Below are 16881 nucleotides of genomic sequence, written 5' to 3'. Positions count from 1 at the left end.
GGGCAGATACAATCTGGCAAACCCTGGCATCCGTACCACCTACAGCCAAGGGGGTCGAACGCAAATATATGGTTCCATCCAAGGGGTACGAATACCTATACGTACACCCTCCTCCTTGTTCGTTAGTAGTCCAATCCGTCAACGAACGAGAGCGCCATGGCCAACAAGCCCCTGCGCCTAAATCGAGGGAGGCCAGGTGCATGGACTTGTTGGGAAGGAAGATCTACTCCGCGGGAGGCCTCCAGCTCAGGGTGGCGAATCAGCAAGCCCTCTTGAGTAGATACAATTATAACACCTGGGAGGCAATAGGGAAATTTGTAGAGCTAGTCCCACAGGATTCCGCCAGGAGTTCTCAGCTCTCCTGGAGGAAGGGAAAAAAGTTGCAAGGACTTCCCTCCAGGCCTCGTTAGATGCCGCTGATTCGGCAGCTCGAACTGTCGCCTCTGGGATTGCTATGCGGCGCATATCGTGGCTGCAAGCGTCGGTTCTGCCACCCGAGCTGCAGTATACCATACAGGACCTACCCTTTGACGGTCAGGGCCTTTTTTCCCAAAAGACGGATCCTCGCCTTCAGAGTTTGAAGGACAACTGCGTGATCATGCGTTCGCTGGGAATGCATACGCCGCAGACTCAGAGGCAATCTTTCTGCTCACAATCCCAGCGCCCCTATCTCCCATCTCGGCCAAGACAGGACTTCTCCAGAAGGAGAGGCCATACTTCTCGGAGATGCCAGTCTGGCCCACAAGGGGGTAATAACTCCGGCCCCACCAAACCACCGGCGGGACCGAAGCCAAACTTTTGAGGGTGCGCCCGAGAGCACTGTACCAATTACCTCCCAGGATCCTTTTCAGTTCGCCAACCGCCTTGCCGCATTCTTCCCTGCATGGTCCCAGCTAACATCGAACAGCTGGGTTCTCGGCATGGTGGAGTGTGGCTACAGTCTTCAGTTTATTTCGTCCCCTCCTTCCCACCCTCCCTCCCAATCCCTCTTCAGGGACCCCTCTCACGAGCAACTCCTTCTGCAGGAAGTTTCGAGGCTCCTTGCATTGGGAGCTATAGAGGAGGTTCCAGAGGACCTAAGGGGAAGAGGGTTCTATTCCAGATACTTCCTAATTCCCAAGACGAAAGGGGGCCTCCGGCCCATCCTGGACCTGCGAGCTCTGAACAAGTTCATCACGAAGTTCAAGTTCTGCATGGTATCCCTGGGAAACATTATACCCTCCTTGGATCCCGGAGATTGGTACGCTGCTCTTGACATGAGGGACGCATATTTTCATGTCGCGATTTACCCCCCACACAGAAGGTTCCTTCGCTTCGTGATAAATCGTCAACACTACCAATTTGCAGTCCTTCCCTTCGGCCTCTCCTCGGCCCCTGGAGCGTTCACAAAGTGTATGGCGGTAGTCGCCGCCTACCTCCGTCGCCGTTGAATCCATGTTTTCCCATATCTCGACGACTGGCTTATTCGAGGGACCTCCAAGGCTCAGGTTACCGCACACGTAAACGTCATCAAGGACCTATTCTCCCATCTAGGTCTGATCCTCAACCTAGACAAATCCATTCTGCTTCCTATGCAGAGAATAGAATTCATCTGGGCCATGCTGGACTTGAATCTTGCAATGGCCAGTCTACCTCCACGGAGGTTCCAGGCTATAGTCTCCCTCATCCAGGGGCTACAAGCCTTTCCAACAACCTCTGTCCATACCACCCTCGCTCTACTCGGCCACATGGCTGCGTGCACTTTCATGACGAAGCATGCAAGACTCCGCATGCAGCCTCTCCAGACTTGGTTTGCCTCAGTTTATCGTCTGCGCAGGGATGCCCTGGACATGATAGTCGCGATCCCACAAAAAGTGCTGGACTCCCTCAACTGGTGGCTGACACCCTCCCTGGTGTGTGCCGGTTGACCGTTCCACCCACCGCAGCCTTCGGTGTCTCTAATGACGGATGCTTCATCCCTGGGCTGGGGTGCACACCTAGGGCACCTTCACACCCAGGGCCTTTGGTCCTTGCAAGAACTGAGTCTGCATATCAATGTCCGTGAACTGAGAGCGGTCCGATTGGCGTGCCAGACCTTCCAACACCATCTATGGGGCCGTTGTGTTGCGATTTTCATGAACAACACAATGGCCATGTATTACATAAACAAACAAGGAGGCACACGGTCTTCCCCCCTTTGCCAAGAGGCGATGCGACTGTGGGACTTCTATATAGCCCATTCGACAGACCTCGTAGCCTCCTTCCTTCCGGGAGTCCAGAACTCTCTTGTGGATCACCTGAGCAGGTCCGTCCTGTCCCACGAATGGTCCATCCGTCCGGACATCCTTCTTTCTGTATTCCGGAAGTGGGGCTTTCCCCAGATAGACCTATTTGCCTCCAGGGAGAACAGGAAATGCCAAGTGTTCTGCTCCCTTCAGGGCCGCTCCCAAGGCTCTCTGTCAGACGTGTTCCTGATTTCCTGGAAAGGACATCTTCTCTATGCCTTTCCACCCTTTCCCCTAGTCCACAGAGTCCTGCTCAAGCTCCACAGGGACAGGGCCACACTGATCCTAATCGCTCCGGCATGGCTGAGGCAGCACTGGTATTCCATGCTGCTCGACCTATCCCTAACGACTCCGATACCACTGCCACTCTGCCGGATCTTATAATGCAGGACTTCAGCAGGCTTCACCACCCAGACCTGCAGTCCCTGCACCTGACAGCATGGCTGCTGTCTGGTTGAACCAATCTGATCTCCGCTGCTCTGCCCAGGTTCAACGGGTCCTTTTGGGAAGCAGAAAACCCTCTACGAGGGCGACATACCTCGCCAAGTGGAAGTGGTTTTCTCTTTGGTGTACACAGCATTCCCTAGTTCCTGAGGCCGTTTCGGTCCCTATTGTCCTGGACTACTTGTGGTACCTCAAGGAACAAGGCTTGGCACTCTCTTCAATAAGGGTGCATTTAGCCGCAATCTCCACCTTCCATCCGGGGGAGTCAAACAGCTCCACCTTTTCTCACCCAATAGTTTTGAGGTTCCTTAAGGGCTTGGAGCACCTCTACCTGCTGGTTAAGCCTTCTTCCCCTACCTGGGATCTCAACCTTGTCCTGACTCGGCTCACGGCCCCACCCTTTGAGCCGTTAGCCACTTGCTCGCTGCTGTACCTGCCCTGGAAGATGGCCTGTCTGGTAGCTATCACATCGGCCAGACGGGTTTCGGAGCTCCGTGCTTTAATGGCAGACACCCCATATACGATCTTCCACAAAGATAAGGTACAGCTATGCCCGCACTCGGCTTTTCTTCCCAAGGTGGTCTCTGCCTTCCATATTAATCAAGATATTTTTCTACCGGTCTTCTTCCCGAAGCCGCACACATCACGCAGGGACCAACAGCTTCACACCCTGGATGTCCGCCGAGCCCTCGCCTTTTACATCCAGAGGACAAAACCCTTCAGACGCTCGCCCCAGTTATTTATAGCGGTGGCGGAGCATATGAAAGGTATGCCTATATCTTCTCAGAGGCTCTCATCATGGGTAACATCCTGTATCCGGACGTGCTATGACTTGGCCCACGTCCTGATTGGCCATCTCACCGCCCACTCTACCCGGGCTCAAGCCTCCTCGACCGCCTTCCTGGCGCACATTCCCATCCAGGAGATATGCCGCGCAGCTACCTGGTCGTCAGTGCATATGTTCACTTCTCACTATGCGCTCGTTGCGCAATCAAGAGACGATGCCGCCTTTGGCTCAGCGATCTTACACTCTGCAACCTCTCACTCCGACCCCACCGCCTAGGTAAGGTTTGGGAATCGCCTACTGGAATGGATATGAGCAAGCACTCGAAGAAGAAAAGACGGTTACTCACCTTTGTAACTGTTGTTCTTCGAGATGTGTTGCTCATATCCATTCCACACCCGCCCTCCTTCCCCACTGTCGGAGTAGCCGGCAAGAAGGAACTGAGGAGCGGCAGGCCGGCAGGGGTATATAACCAGCGCCATGGCGGCGCCACTCCAGGGGGCGCCCTGCCGGCCCACTGAGTGTTGCTAGGGTAAAAGTCTCTGACGAACGTGCACGCGGCACGCGCACACCTATTCGAATGGATATTAGCAACACATCTCAAAGAACAACAGTTACAAAGGTGAGTAACCGTCTTTTCCAGCTGAACCTTATTTCTCCATGGCTCTCTCTCCTCTATAGATAGGGAGAGGCCTCTTAACCCCTCTGGGAATAATTACTACCCCTTCCTTGGTAGCTATTTGTCCTGGGTTTGCCACAATGGTCACCTGTGCTGCTGAGTTTGCCATGCTGCTCAAACAGGAAATGAAATTCAAAAGTTCCCGGGGCTTTTCCTGTGTACCTGACTAGTGCTTCAGAGTTCAAAGTGCTGTCCAGAGCGGTCACAATGGAGCACTCTGGGAAAGCTCCCGGAGGCCAAAACCATTGATTTGCATCCACATTACCCCAAATTCGACCCAACAAGGTCAATTTTATTGCTACTCCCCTTGTCGGGGAGGAGTACAGAAGTTGATTTTAAGAGCCCTTTATGTCGACGGAACGGGGTTGGTTGTGTGGACGCAGTCATTTTTAAATCGACTTAACATGGCTAAATTCGCCCTAACCCCACAGTGTAGACCAGGGCTAAGCCCCTCAGTGAAAGCAGTGGTCTAACCACCAGCAAAGGAGAGAACATGATAGAGGGGGCTACAATAAGCTGTGTGGCTGCAAACAACAGACCTTGCCAGCATCAGCTAAATGACGCACATGCCATATCCCAGACTGAAGCCAGTACCTTGACTTCAGCACCACAAAGCCCCTGCCTCTGGTAGCTAAAGAAGAGTGTTGGTCACCTGTGGTCTTCATACTACGGATTAGGCCTTCTGGGTTGCAGTCACAAGCGAGAGACATAGTTACACCCACTTGAGCAGGTCTGACATACAGATGGCATCAATACACACACACACTTAGCCAATGAAATTGCAGAAATTAAAAGGGGCACCTGATAGCCTCTTGCTGCCCAGATCACAAAGACCGCCAGCAATATTGACTGTATCTGCAATAAAACTGAGGCTGGACTAGTCATGGAGACTGTCCTCTCATCCCTAGAGATGGTCTTTTGAGATCAGCAAAAGGAGAAGTGTGCAGAAGCTCATGTGATCACTGGATAAAGAAAGGGGTTTGGACTACTGGGCTATCCATCCAGTTTTTCATTATGAACATTGGTTTTTAAATGTTTGAGTAAATTTGGGAATAGACGGTTATGACAAATTGTGGCTTTTTGCTCTGTTTCCAGAGCCTGGGATGGCAGTTCTGTTAATGGGTGGATAGGCCAGGATGAAAGCTTCCAACCCAGGCTGAAGTGCAGTGGCTGAGGAGAACTCTAGGAATAGAAGACTGGAGTAGATGCCTATCCACTATGCTGTTGCTGTTGCCATTCAGCGCCACATATGAAAAAAATAGAGCACTTTGGGCAAACTCTGCTGCCAACTGAAGTCAGTGCTGGGTCTGGGGGATCACTCAGCCATTTTGAAAACCAAGCTACTTAATACAGGCAACTAAATATGTATTTAGGATCATAATTTTAGGCACTGCTAAAAAAATCCATGGCCTGTATTCAAAGAGCTAGGGACCACCTTTTCAACGGAGTTCATCACATGACAGCTCCTATTTGGAAAGTCTGGGCTCTCCCCTTGCGTTAAAGTGCCCGTTATCCAGTAACTCTGGTGGATCCATGGAGGGCAGAACTGTTTTGGAAATCTGACCATCTAAGTGGGAGCTGAGCGGTTTTGAAAATCCAGCCCAACGCTGCTTTTGGATGTATTCTTCTAAGGATACCCGAAGTGTCCACTACAACGGCATTCACTTACTGGGAGCCGGGACAGGCCCTACCTTGTCCTGTGTCAAAAACGAACAAAGTTAGCACAGCCACTTTCTGATGCCCTAACAAAAACCAAGAAGAACGTCTTCATTCCCCATCCAGAGTGTGACAGCAACATGAAACAAATTGCTGGGAAGTGGAAAATGTGGCTTGCACATTTATCCTTTGATTACAACATTTATTTTGTCCTCTCTATGTCATCATTTCAAGCAGTTGACACGCTCTCCCCTACGAAGATGCACACTTGTGCAGTTACTACAGTTCCTGTGGTCTTCCCTGTTTCAGACACTTCAACATGTCTGAGCATGAAATCTGATCCATTGACCTTTGCTGTGCCAATTGTACCGATACAAGAGATTAATGTATTCACTGCTGCTCACTGCTTTAATAGGCACTGAACCACTCAGTCACTCTCATATTTCACCATCTCCTGGCTGTGTAACCACCCATAAACATACATTGAGGCCTCTACTTGTATAGTGGAAGAGTCTAGCCATGAGCTAATCCCAGTTTTGGAATCTAGATGCTGTGCAGATAATTTTCTAGTGTCATGCAGCTCTCACCCTGGAAGGAGTTCGCTCTTTCAGGATGAGCACTCAGTTGTGGTTTCTATTTAATTTTGTGGACAGTGTCTAACCCAAGACGTGAACCTGGGTTACATTGAGATGAATGAGTCTCAAATGTTTTGAAGGTTCCTTATCTGAAAGCTATTATTAATTATTAATCATTAGGATTATTATCATTACAGTAGCACCTTGAAACCATAGTCAAGGGCCCCATTATGGTAGGTGCCATAGAAACATGGAGTAAAAAATAAAAAGACCTCCTTTCTGGGACCACAGAGCCCTCATGGGTTGGAATCCAGGCCCTAGGTCAACGGGAGTTTTGCCATTTGCTTCAGTAGGGCAGGATTTCACCTCTGATGTGTAACGGAAAGGTACACAAATGCAGAGGTAACAAGAAGAGCCTGTCTGCGTTAAGTAGGGTGTCTTGCCATGTAGGAGCAGCACCACCCAGGGTATTTCATGAGGCTCCAGGAAGAGCTCCTCACCTTGCTCTGCTCTCAGGCAGCACAAAAAGCAGCACACAGTTAAGGAAGGTGATGCATGTGCAGAGCTCTTGGGTGATGGGGAAAGAGCACATAATTCTGGAGGGGGGGATTACAAGGTGGAGAAGACAGCAGGTTAGTAGCACAAATGAAAAGGGTTGGCAGAACCAAGGCAGAGTGGAACGGAGAAGAGAACAACCCTGGGCCTGGGAGAAGGAGATGGGGGACCCAGCTGGGGATGATCAGAGATGGGGGGATGGGAAGAAGGTGGTGAGAAGCAGATATGGAGAGTGTGGAGACCAACGGGGATGGGAGAGAGACAGGCAGGGCAGGGATGATGTGTGTGAGACAGAACAGCAAGGGCAAGGGAAAGGGCAAGGGCAGAGAAGGAGAAAAGGAAGAATGAAGAGAAAACATGGAAACAGGAGGAGACAGAAGCAAATAAGCTTCACAGTCAGGCAAGAGGTGAGTTCCCTCTAGCGGAACTTAAACAAGTTTCCGAGCTGGAGAAGCACGGGGGGCTCAGCCACCTGAGCTAAGGCAAGAAAGCTGGACATGGGGTGGGAAGACAAAGAGACACACATGAGGGAGAGGATATGGAGAGAACTCCTTTGTCTCTGCACTTGGCTTGGCTTTCCTTCCCCACCCCCATTCCCTCACCCGTTCCATTTGGAGAACCTGCCTCACCTTTGCCTGCCTTCAACTCCCTGGCAGGCTTCAGGTGCTCAGCCTCCTGGCTGCTAGCCATGCTGGGTAGTTGTGTAACATGACTATTGCTGGCTCTGGCTCCAGGGTAACGTGCTTACTTCATTTTCTGAGCTGTGGTTAAATAATTGGTGTTTTCTTGGTGGCTAACTGCTCTGGATTCTGTGGTTACACACCATGATCGGACTTACTTGGAGTGATCTAGTTACTGTTATTAGCTTGCTCCTTCCCTCCTTTCCTTTTCTCATCACTGGAATCATTTCAGTGTGTCTCCCACAAGTATGTAACATTTGCTGCTTTGGGTTGGTTCACCACCTAGCTGCGAAATTGGGATGCCTTCACCTTGGTTCAGTATGTTTTGGGAGAGGACAAAAAGCACAGGGCCTGCTCGTGTTCTGCCCAATTTGTGGGCCACAAGTCCTCCTCAAAAGGAATGTCTGTGTTAAGTAGGTTGTCTTGCCATGTAGGAACAGCACCGCACAGGGTATCTCATGAGGCTCTGGGGAAGAGCCTTGCTCTGCTGTCAGGCAGCAAAATCACCTTATGCACGATGCTGTTGGTATCTTGACTCCAGCCCATCTGGCTTAGTGTAGAGAACAGAGCTGTGGAGCTCTATCTCCAGACACTGTTTAGACTCTATCTCACTACATTGTCTAGACTCTAAGATGGGTGATATTGGAACTGTGCTCTAGAATCCCGTCGTACTCTTCTATACAAGGGATGGCATATGCCTGTCCTCACAAGCCAGGGAGAAGATATCAGGACCTTGCCAGCAACAATTCTTTTGAACACCTGAAAAGTGCTAAGCATATTCATCTTTTGGCCAAAACTGGACAAAATGTGGTGAACAGATCTTTAAAATAAAATTTAAAAAAAATACATAAAAGTGCCCCCAAACCTTTCCATCTCCAGCATCAACTCATTCATAGCACAAGCCTCACTACAGAACATTATGCACAGACCTCTGCTTCCACTGACAGCTCCTTTAAAGCCTGCAGTGTAATCTCAGGCCTTTTTCTAATACTATTTCAAAACACCAGTAGACAGTGCACGTTGGTTTTGGTTCATGGGGACAGAGAGGATGATGCTTATCATCAGACATTTCCTGTCTTGCTATTTCTAAATGGTTTCCATTGGGCCTGATTTTGACCCCATTCTGATGGGGGCCCGATGTGAAGGGCATTGAGCGCTGTTGCCCAAATCTTGACCCCAATGCCAGAGTTGAGAAGCTGGGTGGATGTGCAGCTATGAAGGAAGTATTCTTCTCCCAGGCCAGCTGTGCTATTCAAACCCAGTGCCTGGAATATCCTCCTCAGCTCCTTTGCACAGTCTTCTGCAGGGATTGAAGAAGGATCCATATAATAACGGATCCTTAGCCTCTGCCCATCACCCTGCCTGTCCACGCCTTCCCACCACCTGTGCTGCAACTCATGCTCAGGTGAGAATACTCTGGTTTGACCCCTCACACTCAGGCTCCCCCATCACATGGCAAAACCACATCACTAATTCTGCTTGGCAAGTCTCCACACCTGTGAAGGAATCGGGCTGGGATTCACCTTCAGAGCTTTTCTCAAAGCATTCCTGTTTCTAGTCCTGACTGCATCTTTCATGTGCCAGTGTTACCGTACGGTGAGTTTGTTATAGATCCCCACTGTGCCTGATCCGCAGAGGATATGAGTCTGTTATTGCCTCCACCAGAGAACCTGGCTCCGAGGTGACAACCACCATCTTGGCTGATAAAACCGGTGTTGGACCTGGGATCTTCAGAGCTAAAAGCCATGAGCTACTGAAGCTGAGCTAAAGCCCCCTAGCTAGGCCTGTAGCAGACTCCTATCCTATGTAGACGGGGCATGGCCGGGGAGGACCTCTAAGACACACTCCCTAGTGGATTGGACAAGTCCTATTAGTGTAAACATCCCGGCATCTCAAATTCTTCTTACTTGTACATCAATAAAATCTGCAATCTTATTGCTCCAACAGTCATGGAAAGTGAATGCAGAATGGACATTAGCCTGAACAAAGAGAATTCAGTTCAAGCAAATATTGATTCACTATTTTTGCACTCTAAGTACATCTCTAATTTCTCTGCAATTCAGTGTGTGGTAGGTGTTCATACAAGGCCTCAAAACTAGTTCAGGGCAGATTTAACTTTCAGGCCAAGGTCCAGGTCAATTCTTGGGCAAGTTAAACACTTTGGTCACAGGGTTAAGACATTCTGACGCATCATATTTGTCCTTCTGCCTTACATTACGGCAAATGGGTTTAGTTAGTTACAACACAGGAAAGTGAACTGGAAGTGTCTGAGGAAATAGGCTCCTACTCCCTGAATAATATTGCTGAGGTTACATGTTTGCTGACAAGTCATGTTTGCTGATCAAGGATGTCTTCCTTCTAGATGTAATTAAGCAATTCCCCTGGGTGTCTTTTAGCTCCTTCATGCAATGAGTTGCTGCTGCCTCTTTCATGAGTTAAGATTACGTCATTCCTGGAAGATGCCTGAAACTCAACTTCACCTTTAAAAAATAAATGTATCTTAAACAGAAGCTCAGATGAACTAATGCTGTATCATATTGGAATTTACCAAAAGGCAAGTTAGTGACGCATTTTTTTTCATGGTGAACCTTCTAGTAAGTAAGTGTCGATTGACATAGTAGGAATGATTTTTCCTTTAAAAATGCACTCACATATTTTGTCCCACATGGGGTGGGAACTGTCCAGCAAGGACTGTAACACATGTCAAAAGAGGTCTTGCCAACTTTCCATTCAGCTGCATGAGACTTTACAAAGCTGTTGCTGGAAATACAGTTATTCCATTAAAAGACAAAGTCCTGTACTGCAATCTGGCCTCACTAGGGATATCCAATTGTCCAAGATTTGGAAGTAACATGGGTATTTTCTTAAAAGTGACAGAATGTTTCATAATTCCTAGCAAAAATAGATTCCACGGCAGGTGGCTTGGTTATGGTTTTCTTTAAACTTAAAGAGCATTTTGTCACATACTAGAATTCTCAGCTACTCTTTTATCACAAAATATATCGCTTGCTAAATGCAAAAACAGGAAAATAAATAGTTTTGCTTGATGCTTTCTGTGATTTCAGCTATGTATGATTTGCACATCTAATGTATTAGTTAAGTTAGCTAAGGCAGTAACCATTATTAATTTCTGACATACCTTTGTCGTCATACCTGCTATGGAGCATAAACTGCTGCTTACAGGACTTTACAGTTCTGTTCCCGCTACAGGGCATAAATCATTCTATATGCCAAAATTCCCCCCTGTAAGAAACATATAAGAAGGTGGGCTACACTGCTCTACCAGCTGTGATAACAGTTGCCAGAAATGGCCCAACATGTATCATTCAAAAACTTTCAGAAAAGTCAAATAAAAATAAAACCTGATCCATTAAAACATCAATTGTTTCTGCATTCTTTGTCCACCTAAAGCACCAACTAAAGTCAATGGTGAAACCCTGACCCCTTTGATGTCTATGAGAGGCTTGCCACTGATTTCAATGAAGCCAGGATACTGCCCACTGGCCCTTTCTGCTCCTACTGAAACCAAAGTGAGTTTTGCTGTTAATTTTAATTGGACCTGGACTGAGTCCCAGAGCAGACCTGCTATTGATTTGTTATTTTGAAATGGGAGAAAAGATGTCACACAGCCTATTTGCTGCATGGAGAAAATTAAATTGAAAATTTTACCAAAGGAACAAACTTGACACACGTTGCCATATATTATAAACAGGATTGGCAGAAAGACCCACACAATTCTCAGAATTCCTCTAGCTCTGGAAGATGCTTAATAGCATCATTCCGGGGGAGGGGGGGTTCAGTACACAGCTACTTGTGTGTAAAACTGTTCCCCGCAGTTTAGAAAATGTTGTCATTTTCAGGTGTTTCTGTAATTTGCCCATAAGGTTCCAGAGCAAGAAACGTTTAGGGCTGCCATAGCTCTCAAATTAGATAGACATCTCATTCACTGGTCAACTACATTTTAGGCATTAGTGTAATCTAAATAAATAATAAGGTTATGTCAATGACCTGGAATGAATGATTCCCCCCCTCGGACTATGTGCTTTCAGTCATTTGCAATAAACCAGATATGGAGTTTTAGCTTTGATAGAGAACAGTGAAATCTGAGCTCCTCATCAGATGAGGAGGAAGACCCCTGGATTAATCTAACAGCTAACTGTGCTTGCTGTGCCAATAAATATATGACCTCTCAAATGTCGTTATACTGTTTACATTCTTAGCTTCCCCTTTCCTGTACAAATTTTGCAATTATGGAGAGCGTGAGCCTGCAGATGTAAAAAGACCCTGCAGAGTCATCTTAAAATACAGGGCCCATACTACTTCCTATCAAATCATGCTGCTGGTGCAGACTGATTGTGTGAATGCTGCCGTCGAGTGTTAGAATAAGTGAACTAGTTTCATAGAGGGAGCGTTAGAGGCCTAATAAAAAACTATGCGACTAAATGGAGCAGCAATAGGCACTAAGATCCCAGGAACTAGCCTGGGCAGGGAGTTGAATGGAGACGGTACATTAAACACCAAGGACAAATCTGCCCTCCGCGACACCTGTTCACCCAGTCCTTTTGCTGTAACCAAGGGCAGAATTTGATACATCGCGTCATCACCTTTAGCTGATGTGTACCGGTCAAACCCTATGTGCACTATGTGGATCTGCCCCTGCCTTCATTGCACAAGGGGCACAGGGTCTGCCCCTCTGCACTGCCCGGTAGCAGGGGCAGCTCCAGGCACCAGGATGCCAAGCGCGTGCTTGGGACGGCAAGTCACTGGGTTGCTCTGCCGGTCACCGCAAGGGCGGCTTGCCTGCGGAGGGTCCGCTGGTCCCGCGGCTTCGGCGGACCTCCCGCAACCCTAGAGCCGCCCCTGCCAGGCAGCCTACTTTGTTGTCATTACATATTGATCAATAGGAAAATGATTTGTGTATGAGGAAATACTTCTCCAAACTGACCCCAGAACTCTCCCCACCCTCACCAGATCACTGATACTTGGCTCAGGGTTGATACCGATTTTGGAATTGAAGGAGTTTGAAGGACACAAACTCCAGCAGGATTCTCTGGGCTGAACTATGTCATCATTCCCCCCTCAAGCTTAGAAATCACAGGACTGTGCATATCTCAGACCCCCCAGGTTGGTGGCTGTGCCCAGTTCCCGTCCCCTTCCCTCCCCCGCCCCAGGGTGATTCTCTGGCTAGGACAGGGGTGGCCGAACTGTCTGAGCCTTGGAGCCGCAGGTGATAATCTTCAGAAGTTCAAGATCCGGTCGCACCTGCCGGGGCTCAGCACTTCAGCCCTACAGGAGGCGCCTGTCAGGGCTTGGGACTTCAGCCCTGGGGGTGGGGTGTCTTGGGGCCCGTTCTGCCCTGGTGAAGCCCCCAAACCGCCTTCATGCTGGGCACAAGCCAGAGGTGATGGAGACACATGAGGGTCACATGTCCCCCTAGAGTTTTCCCAGGGTTTGCTGGCCCTGCTCGGTCACATGGTGCCACCAGGATCCCTCTCTACAGGGCAGCTGCTGGAACCAGCAAGCCGGGAGCTGTGGCCTGGGAAGAGGCAGCAGAACAGCTGGGAGCTGCAGGGAGCCGCTGCCTTTGCTGCTGCCTCTCCGCGTGGAGCTAAAGCAGCGCCCCCTCCCCGCAGCTTCGCGCTGTTCGCCGCCAGGTCTCCACTGGCAGCTAACGCCTGGGAGCTGCAGGGAGGGGCCCCTGAGCCCGGGTAAGGCGGCAGCCGGCAGGGGAGCCCGGGGGGCAGGACTCCCGCTGCTGGGATGGGGACAAACCTTTCAGTTGTCCCGTCCCCCCAGCGGGCACCAGTTCTCGCTGCCAGAAGCCGCTGGTTCACCCCACAGCAGGGAACGGGGGGGGAGATGCCAGCCCTTTTGACCCCTCCCTCGGGCTACGAGACCAGGTGAAGCTGAAACCCACCAGCAGCCTCCTCCCCTGGCTGCCCCCTGCTGCTGCTCGGCCGGCCCGTGTGACCCCGGCGGGCTCCGCTCTCCTGCAGCCGGGAGCCGGGAGCTACGGCTGCTCTGCTCGGGGCGCCCTGGTAGCGCTGGGCAGATCCCCGAGCCCAGCCCCTGGCGGGGCAGGCGGGGCCCGGCTGAAGCGGGTTTCTCCAGCCGCTCCGCCCCTTCTGCCCCGGGAATTTCCCGGCCGGGTCCCGCGGGGATAAAAGCGGCCGCGGGGCGCTGCGGTGGCTCAGAGCTGAGCCGAGCCCAGATCCCAGCACCAGCCTCCGCCGCCAGCCGGGACCATGAGCCGCCCCCAGAGCTTCGCCCCCGGCAGCGCCCTGCTGCTGCTGCTGCTGCTGGCCGCCTGCACCGCGCTGTGCCGGGGTAAGGGGCTCGCTGCGCCGGGGTGGGACCGGGCTGGGGGAGTCTCGCTTCCCTCTAGGGCTTGGAAGGACGGATCGGACCCAGGTGTCCGAGAGCCGGCCGGATGGGGGGAGTCCCCAGGGGGAATGGAAGGGAGCCAGGTGTCCGAGAGCCGGCCGGATGGGGGGAGTCCCCAGAGGGGTGGAAGGGAGCCAGGTGTCCGAGAGCCGGCCGGATGCGGGGAGTCCCGGGAGCGGGTGGGGGGATGAATGGGACCCAGGTGTCCGAGCGCCGGCCGGATGCGGGGAGTCCCGGGAGGGGGTGGGGGGATGAATGGGACCCAGGAGTCCGAGAGCCGGCCAGATGCAGGGAATACCCGGGCCGGAGGAATGGACCGGACCCAGGGTGTGTCCCGGGCCGCCCCTTTGCAGAGTATCTAGCCGCCGGCAGGAGCTGAGTCTTTCTCCCCCTCCTCGGGCAGGTGCCCCCATGGCCGGCGAGCTGCGGTGCCAGTGCCTGCAGACCGAGGCCGCGGTGATCCACCCCAAGCGCATCGCCCACGTGGAGCTGATCCCCGAGGGGCCCCACTGCGGGGTGCCAGAAGTCATGTAAGTGTCAGGGCCCTGCTGCCCCCCCAGCCTGCGCCCCCCTCCCCGCCCCGCCAGCCCTGCGCTCACCCCGCTTTCCTCTCTGCCTCCCCGCAGAGCCACCACGAAGCACGGCAAGAAAGTCTGTCTGGATCCCACCGCGCCCTGGGTCAAGCTGATCGTCACCAAGATCATGAACAGGTACCTGCCCTGGGGGTGTCGCTCTCCCTGTTGTGCCAGTGGCCGCTGTCCCGCGGGTGCAGCTCCAATGCCCGTTGTGCCGTGTCAGGGGAGCGTGGGCAGCAGACTGGGTCCGAAGCAGGTGTCCGTGTTGCAGGGACAGGGGGTGAGATGGGCCACTGAGTCTTAACCAGGGGATACTGCTCATTACAAACCGCGGGCTCGAGCTGGCCCATCCGTCCAGCTCCATTGTAGGGGGAGAAACCAAGACCAGGTGTCATGTAGGAAAACGAGTTTAAAGAAGTGTCTATGCTCTTCGCCATCACACCAGGTTGCTACCTGGGCTGGTGGGGTCCCTGCCACTAAACGCCATTGATTAGCTGTATCAGCACTGCCCCTATTCCCCGTGACACACACAGCTGAAAGGAGGGCAGCCGGAGGCGAGTGCACGGGGAATGCAAGCTGGGGGCCTGTAGAGGGGAAAAGCAGGAGCAGAAATGCGTCCAGGTGGGGTCTTTCCGGATGTCACTTCTAACCCCTGTTCTGTTGTCTGACTGTTGCAGTAAATCTAACAAGCTGTGAGGGGAGCAGAGGAAATGAACAAGGCGTTACAACAGAAACTACCTGTGTGTACAGGGGGAAACCAGTGTGAGAGACAATGGGAACCTGAGGCTGGACAACTAGCCATGCTGAACTCTCTTCTTTTGAGGGTCTGAGAGACCAGCCTGCTCCATTCAACTTCAGCCCGTTCCACTAAGTTATTACAACCTGTGCTTATTTATGTATTTATTACTACATCTCTGTAGAGCTCTGCAACAGCTAGGTATTCTGTTAAGCCCTTTAGATCTTCCTGAGCACCTGAAGGGATAATGCTGCAGTAGTGGCTCAGGAGGTGGCTTGTTGTTAATCTAGTACACATTCCAAATAGCCCAGCCCCTCGGATCTTCTGAGCAGCTCAAGATGGACAGGACCGTGAAGCTGTGCCTTCCACGCTGTGGATGTGCACGATGCCTGCTGGCTTGTGAATAATCAGAGCTTCAGATTCTGGAGCTGCCAAGCATTTAGCCTCTGAGCCCACAAATATGAAGGATTCCAAAGTGAAATCCAATTAGAACAAGCACAGTAACTTGCTACAGTCCTGAAATGTGCTGCCAAGGCACATGTCCCTGGGACACACAACCACTTGCTTGGTTGGGTGAAACAGCCTAGCAGCTGCTCTCCTTTCACAGAAAAGCAATCTTTATGAGAATGTGGCTTCCAGTCACTAGCTGAAGTTTCTGCAAACTCTTTAGGGCTCTTTTGATGAGTGTTAAGCTATTTCTATGCAATTTAAATATTTGGTATTTATGCTGAAAGTTTAAGAACAGTAACGTTCTGAACACCCTTGGACATTTTATGTCTGCATTGTATGACATACTGTCATGTTCTGTGTAGAAGAGGTATTACAAATTGTACTGCACTAAAATGCTGTAATTGTGAGACTGGCGGGAGTTACACATAAAATAAATATTTTCTGATTAAAACTGGTTGAGTCGTCAACTCAGTTAAGTATTCATGTCCATGTGTCTGTCCCAGTGGGACCTTGGGAAAAGTATGGTGTGGGTGGGAATTGGTCTAGGATACACACCTGCCTTCAAGCTTCATCCCTTTGCCTATTTTATTGATTGTTTGTCTGCATTTAACAGACTTTTGAGTCCAGAGTTGCAATATTTAAACTCCTCATCTGCAAACCTCATTGTGAAGGGAAATTCAGCCTCAGAAAGTGGTTTGTGGCTCTGAAAGCTGCAAGGACTTGCACGTTTGCTTATCTTGCCATGCAACTACTCATGTGCTTAAAGCACTCTGCAAGATCAGGTAGATAATGATTCTTTGCTGTTATAGGAAACAAGACAGCTCCAAGCAAAATGAGCATAGAGGACACTTGCTTTATATATAAGTAATTTTCAGGGCATGTGCATGCTCTAGCTGATAAGCACCCCCACCCCCTGCCTTTTTCTTTTTTAACTGTAGACATTTGTAAAAGTGCAGTGTCCCTTTATCTGGTTCCATCCTAACTGTGTTTCATGGAGGATATTCCCAGAGGGAAGTGTTAGACCCATAGGCACAGACTCATGACATCGTCCATGGACATATAATTTAGTGGGTGAAAGATCAACTACTGCTTCCCTATG

General features: G+C 50.7%; 1 protein-coding gene across 1 annotated transcript; it reads left to right on the top strand.

The window, feature by feature from the left end:
• The first annotated feature begins 13776 nt into the window (after nucleotides 1-13776).
• On the top strand, nucleotides 13777-16236 carry LOC115652784 (growth-regulated alpha protein-like). The gene is made up of 4 exons (XM_030565229.1): nucleotides 13777-13964; nucleotides 14425-14551; nucleotides 14648-14731; nucleotides 15274-16236. Exons 1-4 carry the CDS (start codon nucleotides 13883-13885, stop codon nucleotides 15290-15292), a joined length of 312 nt encoding a protein of 103 aa, XP_030421089.1. The 5' UTR covers nucleotides 13777-13882; the 3' UTR covers nucleotides 15293-16236.
• The last annotated feature ends 645 nt before the right edge of the window (nucleotides 16237-16881 follow it).

This window comes from Gopherus evgoodei, chromosome 5, assembly GCF_007399415.2.
Source record: "Gopherus evgoodei ecotype Sinaloan lineage chromosome 5, rGopEvg1_v1.p, whole genome shotgun sequence".
NCBI classification, from domain to species: Eukaryota; Metazoa; Chordata; order Testudines; family Testudinidae; genus Gopherus; species Gopherus evgoodei.
This window is presented reverse-complemented; position numbering and strand designations above follow the sequence as displayed.